Raw genomic sequence first — 16,066 nt, 5'->3', positions numbered from 1 at the left:
AGAAACAATGAAAATAGCATAGCATTCTAAGAGTACAGTTCCAAAGATAGATAAAAAGACTGCAAGACTTCTTTCCGGTATAACAGTTGGGTAGGAACAATGATAACTCAACCAAATATTCCAAGAGACACCCCCTCCTTTCTCCTAATCACACCTCTACCTTAGAATATTTTTAAGTAAAATGCGCAAAATCCTCACACATAATACAAACAGAAAATACAATAGGGAGGTGATTATTATTTACCATCATCATTAGGCATAATTTCAATAATCGTCCGAATGCACACTACAGGAAAAGGCAGATAGTCCTCAGGAAAACACAAATTAATGTCATGACAAGAAAATCCAAATTGCTGGTGAGATTTGTAAGGTCCAATGGGCACTTTCCCTCTGGGGACAGGCCACAGAAGAGGATCAGGATTACGACCCAGCCGGGCATTTGGGTCTCCTTGAGAATGGAACTAGGACAGAGTGTTTCCTCTGGCTCAGTTCAGTTCAGTTCAGTCACTCAGTCGTGTCCGACTCTGTGAGACCCTATGGACTGCAGCACGCCAGGCCTCCCTGTCCATTGCCAACTCCCAGAGTTCACTCAAACTCAAGTCCATTGAGTTGGTGATGTCATCCAACCATCTCATCCTGTCACCCGCTTCTCCTCCTGCCCTCAATCTTTCCCAGCATCAGGGTCTTTACTAAGAGTCAGTTCTTCACATCAGGTGGCCAAAGTACGGGAGTTTCAGCTTCCACATCAGTCCTTCCAACAAATATTCAGGACTGATCTTCAGGACGGACTGGTGGGATCTCCTTGCTGTCCAAGGGACTCTCAAGAGCCTTCTCCAACACCACAGTTCAAAAGCATCAATTCTTTGGCACTCAGCTTTCATTATAGTCTAACTCTCACACCCATACATGACTATGGGAAAAAACCATAGCTTTGACTAGATGGACCTTTGTTGGCAAAGTAATGTCTCTGCTTTTCAATATGATGTCTAAGTTGGTCATACCTTTTTTCCAAGGAGCAAGCGTCTTTTAATTTCATGGCTGCAGCCACCATCTGCAGTGATTTTGGAGCCCCTCAAAATAAAATCTGTCACTGTTTCCATTGTTTCCCCACCTATTCTCTGGCTTAGTCTTTAGCAAAGTGGTTCTGTCCACCAGTGAAGGGAACACATAATTTAGCTAAACTGGAACCTTCTTTCTGCTAAACTGGTGAAGTGTCCTTCTGGTACAACAGGTTTTTCTTTTTTTTCTTCATTCATTCAACAGTCATTGTGTAGATGCTATGTAAAGGTTCAAGTATAGGTTTTTAATATTTTGCCTGGTCTTAGCTGTCAGTTCTGCAGAAGTCAGAACAGGACTTTCCATCCTGGGTCTGACAGATAGTTTCCTCTTGATTTTATATTACACTATGCACATGTTCTGTACTCCAACCCCATTAGAATGCTAGGATCTGGTCTGATTCATGCAGCACTTGGCCCCTGCCCAGAATATTTGTTAAATGAAACCAAAATGTCTTCTTTGATGCTTTTACTAATTATGCATGTCAAAATCTCATTGTCTGAATAAATTAAAGTTCATGCTTATATAGTCATCATTAAAAATATGTTTCCCATTTGCTTTCAATATTCAAAGTTTCTGCATGAAAAGACCTTATCTTAGCATCTTTTTAAAAACTTTCAGTTTGTTATGTCATTTATTTGAATTTAAGATGATCTTCATACTTTCTAGATGTGCCTTATGGCATGCGCGCACACACACACACGCACGCACATATGTGCATGTGTGTGTGTGTGTGTGTGCACATGCGTGTATATATATATTTACATTTAATGTCATTCATTTTATCTTGGAAATTTCATGACACTTCATAGGAACTATTAATAGAATACCTAGTGAACGCACAAAACTTTTATATACCAGGTAGAAGGTAATGCCAACCCACTCCAGTGCTCTTGCCTGGAAAATCCCATGGATGGAGGAGCCTGGTAGGCTGCAGTCCATGGGGTCACGAAGAGTCGGACACAACAGAGCGACTTCACTTTCACTTTTCACTTTCATGCATTGGAGAAGGAAATGGCAACCCGCTCCAGTATTCTTGTCTGGAGAATCCCAGGGATGGGGGAGCCTGGTGGGCTGCCATCTCTGGGGTCGCAGAGTCGGACACGACTGAGGCGACTTAGCAGCTGCAGCAGCAGCAGCAGAAAGTAACCAGAACATTTCTGTATGTAAAGCAATTAGTGATTTTTTTAAAATGTGGTTTTGTGCCTCTTTTTCATTTCACTGCTTCTCCTGCATTAAGTAACCCTATGTGGAACTGCTCAGGATTTTAGTGCCTTTTTCTGTAAGGAGAGAATTAAATACATCACAAGGTTGGCTGTCTGTTCTGAAACCTTTAGGAACCAACAGCAAGGGAACAAAGAGCTACTTAAGGGGAGCTCACATCTTTCTGAGTAGCAGAGACATTTTTGGTTATACTTTTCCACATCAATAGGGGCTTCCCTGGTGGCTCTAGTGGTAAAGCACCCGCCTGTTAATGCAAGAGATGAGGGTTCAATCCCTGGGTTGGAAAAATCCCCTGGAGTAGGAAATGGCAATCCTTCAGCATTCTTGCCTGGGAAATCCCATGACAGAGGAGCCTGGAGGGCTACAGTCCAAGGGGTCGCAAAAGACTCAGAAATGACTGAGCACATACCACGTCAATGATTGCTCAGGAATAACCTTCTAATCCCTCAGATTTGGCCAGGATGCGAGTGCTTATATTTCTAAACATCATACACTGCCTCTTTCTTAAAAGATTTCATATTATTTGTTCAATGCATGGCTTCCTTACTGGAGATGGAACTCTTAATGCCAAGGACAATTGCTATACTGCTATCAATAAACATAAAGGATAACATTTAGCATTTTAGGGAGGTCTCAATACTCCAAAAGCCAAGTTAGATTTTCCTTCATAATCCCAGAGATAAGTAAGTCTAATCTATCCTGGATTTCTTCCCCTTACCTGTGTCTTAGATTCTGACTATATAATATATGTGGGTGTAGCCTGACTTGATCCCATCTCAAAAACCAAACCAGCATCACTGATCAGAGGCTGGTTGCATTTCTCCTTCCTTTTGATAACCAATAAAATACTCACCAGTAATAAAAATCAGCCTTCACTCATTCAAGAGTTGATCATTCAGATGATGTCGTGCTTCTCATTGTCTTCTTTTTCTACCTACTCTTTAATTCTTAGGCTTCTCACTGGCACACATGCCAATGAAGGCTGGCCGGAGCATGGGGGCTAGCTCTAATTAGCGGACTTTGCAATTGGCTAGAAACTCCAAAGGGCCACATAAAGTTGGCAGACATCTGAAACTCCAAAAGTTTGGAGAATTTTTCTGATGATATCAATGATTCTTAGTAGGACACAGAAAAGATAGTTTGTCCAGTCAATAACCCAGTTACCAATCTACCATGATGTTACCATATTTGTCTTCCCATGTTCTAGGTGGTGATATTATATAGTTCTGCATTACTCTATGAAGGCTTCCTTCATAGCTCAGTTGGTAAAGAATCTGCCTGCAATGCAGGAGACTCCGGTTTGATTCCTGGGTTGGGAAGATCCGCTGGAGAAGGGATAGGTTACCCACTCCAGTATTTTTGAGTTTCCCTTGTGGCTCAGCTGGTAAAGAATTCACCTGCAACGCAGGAGACCTGGGTTCAATCCCTGGGTTAGGAAGATTTCCCTTGGAGAAGGGAAAGGCTACCCACTCCAGTATTCTGGCCTGGAGAAGTCCGTGGACTGTAGTCCATGGGGTGGCAAAGAGTCGGACACAACTGAGCAACTTTCACTTTCACTCTCCATTACCCTATCCGTGAATTATTGTTATTATCATGTTATTTCCTCTCTCTGGGCCTCATGTCATCATCAACAAAATATAAACAACAGCCAGATGGGTTTGTTCTGAAAACCCACGCATTAGTTCCAAAGATGAAATAATGTATTAAAGTGCTTTATAAGATGTAGAGGCCCAACATTACCAACATTAACTGTTCATGGTTTACGTTTTACATTAGAATGCTGAACCGTCTTCTCAAAAGCAGAGGTGTTTCAGAGGGGTCACTGTGATAGATGAAATTCGAAATTTTGGCACACGTGGCCAGCATGCACACCAAATTCTGTGTAGGTGCTTACCTTGGGAGGTTTCCTGAATGATGGAAACAAAAAATTTCAGCAGCAGAAGTAGAGGGTTGTCCACACAGCAGCGATATATCAGGAGGAAGCAATGAAAGAAAAAAAAAAAAACAAGGCAAACTCAGTATCTTGATTACATGATCTAATATATGCTCTACTTCACAAAGATCAGAAGCAAAATTTACTCCACTGCCTGAAGCAATAAACTCTTATAGTTGCTCAAAAACACAGTGTGGGCATAAGAAGTTTCTTCCTTGGCTTAATAGAATCTATCCAGTCATTCAGAGGTATTTTTAATGATTATAAAGTAGCCAACAAAAAGAGCATCAGAAAAAAAGAAAAAGAAAGAAAGAAACATGCTGCAATCATATTGCTTGTGGTTAAATACTTCAAAATCAATTTTCATATTTGAATTTTTTTAATTGACACATATATATATATTTCCTTTGAAAAATAATATGGGATTTCTCCCCCACTTAGAAAGCATTGTTTAGATGACAATTTTCACATATTTCAACCCTGAGTATAAATTTAAAAGCAAATGGCATCCTTATCATCAACCACACATGAATTTTTTTATCATTCAATTTTGCATTAAAAAAAAAACTCTGCATCCAGTAACATCTCTGAAAAGGAAATAGTTTTCAAAGTAACAAACCATTAGACTAACTTCCTCGGTAAATGTTTTGATTGTGTACAAAGTTAAGGAGCTGAACTATGATTTATATGGTATGTAATCCTATCACAGGGGTTTGGCCTTCTGGATGTGGTTATTCTTAACCAGTCTCTAATACCGATTCAGAAACTCCAAAATGATTGTTAAAAAGAAATGGGGGGTTTTTCCTGTGGCTTTAATCTTTCTTCATAGGGAACAGAACCATGAGAATTTTTTTTTTAAAAAAAGGATTTTCCTGGGCAGAGGGCATGGGAACTCAAGGTATAGGCACAAACAGCTCGGTGCCCTCTCTCCATCACTGTGTTCAACTGCGATCAAGACTGCCGGCAGAAACATAAATAACCTCAGAAATGCAGATGACACCACCCTTAAGGCAGAAAGCAGAGAAGAACTAAAGAGCCTCTTGATGAAAGTGAAACAGGAGAGTGAAAAAGTTGGCCTAAAACTCAACATTCAGAAAACTAAGATCATGGCATCTGGTCCCGTCACTTCATGATAAATAGATGGGACAACAGTGGAAACAGTGACAGCCTTTATTTTGGGGGGCTCCAAAATCACTGCAGATAGTGACTGCAGCCATAAAATTAAAAGACACTTGCCCCATTGGAAGAAAAGTTATAACAAACCTAGACAGCATATTAAAAAGCTGAGACATTACTTTGCCAACAAAGGTCGGTCTAGTCAAAGCTATGGTTTTTCCAGTAGTTGTGTATGGATGTGAGAGTTGGACTATAGATAAAGTCTAAGTGCCGAAGAATTGATGCTTTAGAACTGTGGTGTTGGAGAAGACTCTTGAGACTCCCTTGGACTGCAAGGAGATCCAACCAGTCCATCCTAAAGGAAATCAGTCCTAAATATTCATTGAAAGGACTGATGCTGAAGCTGAAATTCTAATACTTTGGCCACCTGATGAGAAGAGTTGACTCATGAGAAAAGACCCTGATGCTGGGACAGATTGAGGGCAGGAGGAGAAGGCAATGACAGAGGATGAGATGGTTGGACGGCATCCCCGACTCAATGGACGCGAGTTTGAGTAAACTCTGGAAGTTGGCAATGGACAGGGAGGCCTGGCGTGCTGCAGTCCATGGGGTTGCAAAGAGTCGAACAAGTGAGCAACTGAACTGAACTGTGTTCAGTATCCCTCCCAGAACTATGAGGCCCCCAAATAAAACCCAGAGTTCAATATCAAGAAAAGAAACTCCATGGATTCCACAATTAGGTAGATAACCCTAACCTTTAAATCTATGGAAAGAAGATCATAACCTTTCTTATAATGATAAAGAATTATCTTCTTGAAATTCCATGAATTAGCTAAAAAGAAATGAATCCTTATGTCATGACCGCAGGCAGGGACAAGAGGAATGTGATTTTTGTCTTCAGGTTTCAGAGGGAAACTACCTAGAAAAACTGGTATCTCAAGCTGCTATTATGAAGTTTCAACATTCTGTGCATCTATCTTTTTAAACAAGACAAACATTTATGGATGTGGTTATAACAATGCACACATGGTTTCAAATATAAGAGAGCCATGGGTCTTTGCTCTGTACATAAAGCTTGAGGTTTCTTCCAAGAAAATTTCTTTAAGTGGAACAACGGCTCTAAAAGGCATCTATTCTGAACAGGTAGAACAATAATTAATCATAATAATAAAACCTCACTCACAGTACTTTTGATAAAGCCCTCTCTTATACTGCCTGCTTTATTTTTTTTTTTTGACATCTGAAATGATTTTTAATCTTCATTTTTTTTTTTTTGAACAAGAACCTTTTTGAAGAGCTCTATTTATGCTATGAAACACAGGTATAGCCTTTTTTGGCTCCTTCTGACAACAGAAATAAAAACAAAAACAGTTTCCAGGGGGTATAACTTCAGTAGAATCAGCCATAAACACGGGAAATTGATATCTCAGCAAGGGGACCCTCCAAAGCTTCCCTTATAATACGATAATAGTGGGAAGCCTGATCTTTTTTTTTTTTATTTTATTTTAAAACTTTACATAATTGTATTAGTTTTGCCAAATATCAAAATGAATCCATCACAGGTATACATGTGCTCCCCATCCTGAACCCTCCTCCCTCCTCCCTCCCCATACCCTCCCTCTGGGTCGTCCCAGTGCACTAGCCCCAAGCATCCAGTATCGTGCATAAAAGCCATTTAAATCATGTGCTTTATTTAACGGGGGAAAGAAAAGTCACTTGACTTGGCCTACAATAAAGCAACCATATGAAACAGCATGGGACAAATTAGTAAAATGTATGTTTCACATTAAGGCTACAATGAACCAAGGAATCTAATGGGGGTGGAACATGCTCACAGGAATCCCAGGGATTTCCCCAGGGTTCTCCTGTGCTTCATGACTGTATAATCATCATCACCAGCAGCACAGAGTAAGTGCTGGCTTTTAGCCAGTAGTGCGCTGGCCTCCTTTGGCACCCAATAATAGAGCGATCCTTTCCTTATTGACATTTCAACACAGTTTTCTTTACTCCTATTAGGAAACCAATCCTATTTCAGCATTTTAAGTACTTTGTAAATGTATCTCTTTGTCTTAGAAAGAAACCACATAATATGGGAATGCCAGGATAATTCAGCTACCTTCCTTTATGTTTCTAAGGATGGTTTGTTAAGAGTAAATGGAGGGACTTCCCCGGTGGCCCAGTGGCTAACACTCTGCACTCCCAATGCAGGTGGCTGGGTTTGATCCCAGGTCAGGGAACTAGACCCCACATGCCGCAGCCGAGACCTGGCGCAGGCAAAACAAATAAATAAATATCAAATATTAATAATAAAAAAATGGGAGACCAGGATGCATGGGGAAAAGGCAGGTCACTAAGTGAAAACTGCCACTACTCAAATTACTCATCATTTAGTTTAGATCAAGGATCCTGGCTGCAGAAGGAAAAGTAAGTCATTTGGTTTATCACAACTGTACTTCATTCACTGATAAACATTTCTTGAGGTTTGAATTAGCTGATAAGAAACTAAGCATCCTAATCCAGAACCATAGTTTACTGCCCCATCTCCAGAGGCTCTGTATCATTTTCTGGTAATTGTGAAGAGAAAGTTTTCCAACATGAGTAATACTGATACTATAACCAAATGCAGCACGTTATCCTTTGAGGGGAAAAAAGGAAAAACTAATGTGATATTGCAATGTAAAGATAAAAGTTTTCTCTCATGTATCTATGTATCTATGAAAAAAGATGAATATAAACATCTATCATGAACATAATCAATATTAAAAGTATATATTTTTAAGTTACAGCCTTTGTTGGTTATATCAGTGAAGTCTTAACAAAGAGTTCCGTCTAACTCTCAACTAGGTCCAGGCTATTGCTGATACCTAGGTGGTTCCTTTAGAGAAAGATGCAATATTCCTAGCTAAGCAAACATCCAATGAACTATAAAGAACACCCCATCAAAGAGAACTCACTGACCTGCAGACACAGGCTTAGAGAGAAAATAAGAACGTGTGGTTCTACGCTGATTGACGCTAACTCTACTTTGTAAACACCGAAGGTTCTTTCCTCTCTCAGGACAAAAAAGTTAATGGGTCTCTTCAAGGTCACCCACACTTCATGCACTCCCCACACAACTCTTATAACTTCCATGCCTTTCACCCACTCGGTCTCTCCCTTCTGCCTGAGCAAATCGCCCCTCTCCAAAACCCAGCTCCAGGCTCCAGTCTCAATTCCTCACCAATTGTTTGAGACCACATTGGCCTTCACCAGCTGATAGCTGAGGATTCCTACGGTCAACAAAACAGCCTAACATCACGGCCACACATAAAGTCCTATAACCTTCAGTGATCCTGTCTGAATTCGAGTCTTGTGTATCCTTAAGACTTAAACCCTTGAAAGCAGAGGCCACGCCAAGTGCTACTTGCATGATACCTCAGTCCCCATCCCCACCCAGTTATGCAGTACTGAAATCACAGGAAGAGCTCAGAAGGAAGTTTGTACACTTGTGGCTTAAACATAATCTAGGTGTGAAGCCTTTCTTTCATCACCACCACAATCTCACAATTCCAAAGTTTGGGGAAGGTGTCAAGGACTGTCAGAAAATGGAGACCATTTCCTATGTCTTATTTAAATATAATTATTTCTCTAGAGCAGCATTTCACACAGAGAAATTCAAAGGGATGTTAGCTAGGGTCAAGTCCTCAAGAGCTTCAGAAGTCAACTAGACTCAGAAATGCAGGTTCAGTTTGATGACACAAGACACACACACACACACACACACACACACACACACACACACACACACGGATATGGGACTGTAAAGATAAGCTGGACCTGTATGTGGCCAGGTCTTGAAATGAGGAGTAGGTACTGAATTTAGTAAGCTATATAAGAGTTTAACAAGAGAGTGAAATAAATAAGGCAGTATAAATAGCATATTACAATGACAACAATCCTATGTAGCTATCATTCTCTTTTCACACCTTACACCAAAAGATGATGCTCAGGCAAGGAGTCTTTTGTCCAGTATTTACAGCCCATCAACTACCCCAGTCAGTGCTGCAAGAGACATGAATGATGAGTGCTTTCTTCAGAAACAGAAAATTCTCTTCCATGTGCTAAAAAATGTTTTGATTAATTGTTGGAAATTGCCAACTTACATCGGAAAGATACAGAATTAAATGATATTTGACTCTTAGAGACTACTCTAATGACATATACTTTATAAAACCCTTGATTTTCACCTTCCACTTGGAGAACTAAACATCAGAGTCCAAGTAATCCTGTTAAACCAGCAAGCATTTACTGCATACCAATCACTACACTGAACATCATAGGTGCTTTGAGGGATAAGAGAGGAATGAGGCATAGCCTCTGACCTCAACACTTTGTGAGAGAGACAGATACATTCATGAAGAACTAATATCCAGTAGACTGGGATGCCTGGGATGGAGCACAGGCAGAAGCAAAGAGCTATATTCAAGTCCACAAATATTTAACACACACTGTGCACTTTGTTGAGAAACAACTTAGACATGCTGCCTTGCAGACATCAATAAATGCAACTTATACACACAATTATGATACAATGTGATGTGCACAGCAGCCCCAGAGGGAAAGATCACCTGGGGAAGAAGGGAAGTTTCTCAGAGAAGGAAACCCCTGCACCATATCTAGGAGGTGAAGAGAGTCACCCAGCTGACAGGGTAAAGAAGTGGCCCTTCAATAAAAAAAAAAAAAAAAAAAAGAAGTGGCCCTTCAATAGGGAGAACTGTGAGTGAAAAAAGTACTGGAGCACACAGCCTGCTCGAGGACCACAGCATCGTGCGAGCTCAGTAGTTTGTCCACAGAAAGAGACTGGACCCAGGGTTGGGACTGTGTTTGATAAGTGACTATAAAGGTTCATCTTCCACTATGATTTATTAAGTGTAGTTTGAAGATAAGTTCATATATTTGTAAACCAACAAATGAATACATTCATATATACAAAACTATATAGCAAGCACTTCTATGAGTTATAAAAAAACAGATCCAGTGAAGTTGCTCAGTCGTGTCTGACTCTTTGCGATCCCATGGACTGTAGCCTACCAGGCTCCTCCATCCATGGAATTTTCCAGGCAAGAGTACTGAAGTGGGTTGCCATTTCCTTCTCCAGGGGATCTTCCCGACCCAGGGATTGAACCCAGGTCTCCCGCACTGCAGGCAGAAGCTTTACCGTCTGAGCTACCAGGGAAGCCCAAAATGCAGATGGGGTTACATATACATTTTGAATAGCCCTTGACACCCACCACAAGAAGAAGGCAAATGGCAAAACGTTAATGAACTGGTTAATTCAAATAGATTGCTACAATAAAATGCAAAACTTGAGGGGACTACACGAGCATATCCACAGGAACTATTAACTCAACCTAATGATGTTCATTCAATATATGTGTGTGTGTGTTTCCAAAATTAAAATGGATACACAAAGCAAATGGAAAGTTTAGCAAGTTACAGGGCATTATTTGGTGGAATTACTATCCACTGATAATAGCCTTCCTGCCTTTTTTCTCCTGATATTTGTCAAGGAAAATGCCTGAATTAGTCCCCCTGACTAACGAAACACAGCCAGCTACTGCTGTGGGCGACAGGCCTCTGAGAAGCCCCTGGCCGCCTCTGTGGAGAGTTCTCCAAGCCACTGCACAGAGCTCCAGCTTCTCATCACCATGGATGCAACTCCCAGTGGGGGGAGCCTGGCAAGAACTCACACTAGATTAACCAAAACAAAGTTGAGCAGAGAAAACATGGCTCTTGTGCAATTTTCTTGCTGTGTCTTCAAAAGGACCATGCAGCGAAGCTTAAAAAATAAAAAATAAAAAAAGGCAGCAGTAAGCACCAATTCTTGATTTTAAATCAAGAATCAGGCCCCTCTGTGAGGCCATTCTTGGGCTAGTTCTCAGCGGCTACTCCTAGACAGGATCTCAATTAACATGCTGTCTGGAAGAAGCATACATCTTATCAGTTTTACTTGTCCTTCCAGGATTAATTTTCCACTTATGTGAGAATTTGTACCTAGATAGCATATACTTCCTGGAGGAGGGCATGACAACCCACTCCAGGATTCTTGCCTGGAGAATGCCCATGGACAGAAGAGCCTGGCGGGCTACAGCCATGGGGTCGCAAAGAATCGGACACGACTGAGCGACTAAGCATAGCACAGCATATACTTATGATATCAAGCTTATAACTGCATGAACAATATTTACATTTCCTACATTAGGGAGTCAGAACCAAACATCACGCTCCATGCGACAGCCTCATGAAAGCAGAGCCATTAGCTGAGTAGTAGAGACAAGTAACAGCCTTTTCTGAGAGCCAGTCGAGCATGGTAGCTAAGAGCAGGGATGCAGAAACCAGATGCCGCGGTTCTATTCTTGTCACTACCACTTTCCAGTGATGGAATTCTCCCACCTCCAGCCATTTATTTTACCTATTTAGCCATTTATTTTACATAATCTCCTTCCTTCCATCTGCCATAGCAACAGCTGCACTGCTGACGCCAGATGCTTGTGGACTTTGAGAGCCTGTAGGACCCACCTCCTTGAGGGCTGTGGGACCAAGACATCCCTGACTCAGCAGCCCACATGTGCTGAAAGATGTCTGTGCAGAACCATTAAGTTTCAAGGTCACCCTGAGTTGAATCATGATGGCAGGAAAATGACAATTCAACCTCCACTGTAGACAGCCCACTAGGAACAGTTTGATTCCAGAGCCCAGGTGTATCTAAAAACAGTCAGGGCAGGATGCATGGGTCGATATTAAATTATACCTAATCTCAGCACTAAAAAGAAATGATCTATCAAGCCAGGAAGAGACATGGGGGAAACTTACATGTATATTACTAAGTGAAAGATGCTAATCTGAAAAGGCTACATACTGCGTAACTTCAACTGCATGACATTCTGGAAAAGGCAAAACTACGGACACGGTAAAAAGATGGGTGGCTGCCTGGGTTTGGGAGGGCAGGAAGAGTACAGGATTTTCATGTTCTGCGTGATCTAATGATGGATACATCTCATTATACATTCGTCCAAACCCATAGAACGTACAGCACCAACAGTGGACCCTTCCCGATGGAAACTACAGCCTTTGGGCGACTATGACGTGTCAGTGTAGGTTCTTCGGCTGTAACAAATGTACCACTGTAGCGCACAACGTTGATGATGGAAAAGGCTATGTACGAGTGGAGGCAGGGCCACACGGGAAATCTCTACCTTCCTCTGAATTTTGCTGTGAACCTCAAATGGCTCTAATAAAAGTTTTTACTCAAGATTTTTTTAAGCTAAGCCGGAAAAAAACAAATAAACCCCCTCAAAACCATAACAAAAACAAAATAACAACAACAAAAATAACACCATCTAACCAGCACTGCATGTGTAAACCTCCTTACAATGCCTATCCATCCCAGGGCAGAACTGACTATGGGTTAAGTCTAATGCCAATTCATGAAGGTTCAGGATTCCTAATACTACAGGCATCTCAAGGGCAGCTGCTACTCTCCTGGGTCATATTTATTACCCCCACACCACTGAACAGCATTTTCTTCACATGTTTTATTTACATCATTAAAAACAAATAAACCTTGCACCCACGAGGCAAACTTGTAACATGAAGCCTCAAGAGTGTATAAGAAACTGATTATTTACAGAAGATATTTAGAGATTCAAAACAACAAGAACGTCCAAGCAAATCAAGTGAAGAACATATCTTTTGTCTAAGTCAGAGTCTCAGATATGAACAAGAAGCAGGAAGGTTTGTAGATCCTCCTAAGAGAGCTCAGAATTATCAGTGAAAGGGTAACAGTGGTGCTCCATTTGCAACTTGGTTCTTTCCTTCAAAGGGCATCGAGAAAAAAGGAGAAACTCGGTGAAACTAAATTAATCATCTCAATTGGAACAAGCCATTGATAAAGCCTCCATTATTAGTCCAGTTCTTGAATGGGCCAGATCAACCCTGAACTTGTTGTTCAATCACTAAGTCATGTCTGACTCTTTGTGACCCCATGGACTGCAGCATGCCAGGCTTCCCTGTTCTTCACTGTCTCCCAAAGTTTGCTCAAACTCATGTCCATTGAATCACTGATGCTATCCAACCATCTTATCCTCTGTCACCCCCTTTTCCACCTGCCTTCAATTTTTCCCAGCATCAGGGTCTTTTCAAACGAGTCAGCTGTTCGCATCAGGTGGCCAAAGTACTGGCGCTTCAGTATCAGTCCTTCCAATGAATATTCAGGACTGATCTCCTTTAGGATGGACTGGTTTGATCTCCTTGAAGTCCAAGGGACTCTCAAGAGTCTTCTCCAGCACCACAGCTCAGAAGCATCCGTTCTTCAGTGCTCAGCCCCACAGCAGGACATGGTGGCCATCACCTCATGGAGCTGCCACTGGGTTCAGTGATGCTGGCCCCAAGGCCAGCAGAGACGGACCCCAGAACACTTTGCTCCTGGATTTTACTCCATGGGAAGGAGGGAGAACAAGGAGGGCACTGATGTTATTGAGCATATCCTGGTCATCGCACATGGTCTTGACACCTTATCTTATTCACTCAATCCTCACCACAATAGGAGGTGGACTGTATTACCCTCATTTCTCAGATGAACAAACAGCCTACATAGCTAAGTAAACGGCGTGGCTAGGATAAAGACCAGGCAAAAACTAGGATTAGGATCTTTTGGCGAATCCCTTTAACCCTACGTCTAACCTTGTGACTAAAATGATATGTTGAAAACAAATTTCCTACCATTCTCCTTGTTTAACACACACAATAACTTCCAGTTGCACTTGGAATAATGTCAATGAGTTCTTTAATGTCATCGATAGGATCTGGCCTCTGTTCACCTTTCCATCTTTCGTCTCCTCTTTTCTACCCGCCGTGAACTCATAAAACTCTTCTCTGACTCAGAGCCATCACCCACGCCCCTCTCTCTGCCAGGAACGTCCTTTCCCCTGATTCTTTTTTCACACTAGGTGCGACTGTCACCTCCCCAGAGAGCCCTTCCCTGACCATCCCATCTGGAATTCCCCATCAGTTTCCTTTAAGCATCCATTGTACTTTGTCAGCGTCATGATTTATTGTCTGTCTCATCCACTTGAAGCTGAGCTGCACTAGGGCTGTGCCCAGGTCTGCTCTGCTCATGACCACTGACTCTGCACTTGGCACATGGTAAGCATCTGGGCTGGTCACAGACCCCTGCCTCTTCCCGCTCTGGGTGCCCCCCAGGCAGAGGCTGGGTCACGATCATCCTGGCTCCGTCCTTCCAGTCTCCACGGCGCCTGCTGCACAGGACGGAACATGTGTTTACCAAAGATACACACACAGGCATTAAAAAATAACCTCAGAACCACGTTCAGAAAGTAGGCTGGTGTCCCACAAGGCCATTTATGATGGTCATACTTGAAAGGAAGCCTATTTTTATGCAAATAACTGGATTCATTTATTTTACTACTGCAGAAAAGTGACTCTTTTGGTTAACCACTAATTTGAAAGCCCTTTTAATATGGATATGTTTACTGGCTTATTTACTGGCCCACTCGGTAGCTCTTAAAGCAGCAGGTACCGGGCAGGAGGCTAATTTCGGACTCTGGGTGTCGGGAGGTATGTATGTCAGATGAATTGGCTGGACTGCACGTTCTCTGGGGCCGCCTTCCTAAAAGTGAGAGGCAACCCCCCCTGCAGAGAACTGGCATCCAGGACACCTGCTCAGAAGCTCCCCCTGCCTGGGACCCCCCCTCCCCACGACCCTGCTCCCCTTCCTGGGGAAGCCTTCTTTCACTTTCATGTTAGCTGTCTGCACCAAATCAGCTCCACCGTCCCACAGTACTTGGTTCTGTTTTCCTCAGCACCTTGCACCACCTTAAACCACCGTGTTTATTTACCTACTTACCTATCTACAGACCTTCTCCCCTGGACCTGATGGTTATAAGATTCATAGAAATAGGGGCTTCCCTCTAGCTTGTCCCCAGTGCCCAGAACATTGTCAGGCACCATAAATATAAGTGAATGAACGAATATATGAAGACACATCACCAGGTCACTATTAATAGTACCATTTGAGACAATGGCAATGTTTCCCTGAGTAACTCCATTCTTTCAGGTTTGTCTGAAGACCAATCAAATATATATGCAGTGTTGCATTTTCATAAAAGCTTTACTGGGGGAAATTTCAAACACGCACAAACGGAAAGGGAATAAGTGTAATATAGCATCAGGGAACATCACACCACACCCACCATATAACAACAGAGCATAACAAACCCATCCTTAAGAAGTATGCACACACAACCAGTCTTGTGTATATAAGGAATAGCTGATGCTCCTGAGATAAGGCTATTAGAGAATTTTTAAAGTTCTGTTAACGTCTGAGTCAAGGAGGATGCACACGCAGATTGGAGAAACAAACAAGTAGATTACAAATTTCCAAAGGTTTTACAGGGAACTGAGAACAGCAGGTACTCCATTCCCAGGGACCTCAGTCCTCCTGTGTCCAGAGGAAAGCGTAAGAGCCCCAGAAATAGATGTTTGACAGCCCCAAGGGGTCAGCCACGCCCCCACTCCTAACTCATCCATTCTGAGGCTGCAGTACTCACTCCCATCTGTTATCTGGCTTTCCTGCATGCAGCAGACGCGACAGCCACTACACAGGGCGAAAGGGAGGAGACAGCAGGATGGGTCTCCTGACAGCCCATCACTGTGAAAAGAGATGGGAGGTTGAGAGCA

The 16,066-nt window shown here is 42.2% G+C and overlaps 1 protein-coding gene across 9 annotated transcripts in view; it reads right to left on the bottom strand.

Annotated features, from left to right (window-relative positions):
- KIF13A (kinesin family member 13A) overlaps positions 1-16,066 on the bottom strand; it is a 202,693-nt gene that overhangs the window by 113,511 nt on the left and 73,116 nt on the right. For all 9 annotated transcript variants that reach the window (XM_059880651.1, XM_010818549.4, XM_010818550.4 and 6 more), the window contains exon 3: positions 4,175-4,187. In XM_059880651.1, coding sequence (XP_059736634.1) covers positions 4,175-4,187 — 13 coding nt within the window. The remainder of the gene's footprint in view (positions 1-4,174; positions 4,188-16,066) is intronic.

This window comes from Bos taurus, chromosome 23 (assembly GCF_002263795.3).
Source record: "Bos taurus isolate L1 Dominette 01449 registration number 42190680 breed Hereford chromosome 23, ARS-UCD2.0, whole genome shotgun sequence".
Lineage (NCBI taxonomy): Eukaryota > Metazoa > Chordata > Mammalia > Artiodactyla > Bovidae > Bos > Bos taurus.
Note: the sequence above shows the minus strand (reverse complement) of the source record. Positions and strands in the feature narration are given on the sequence as shown.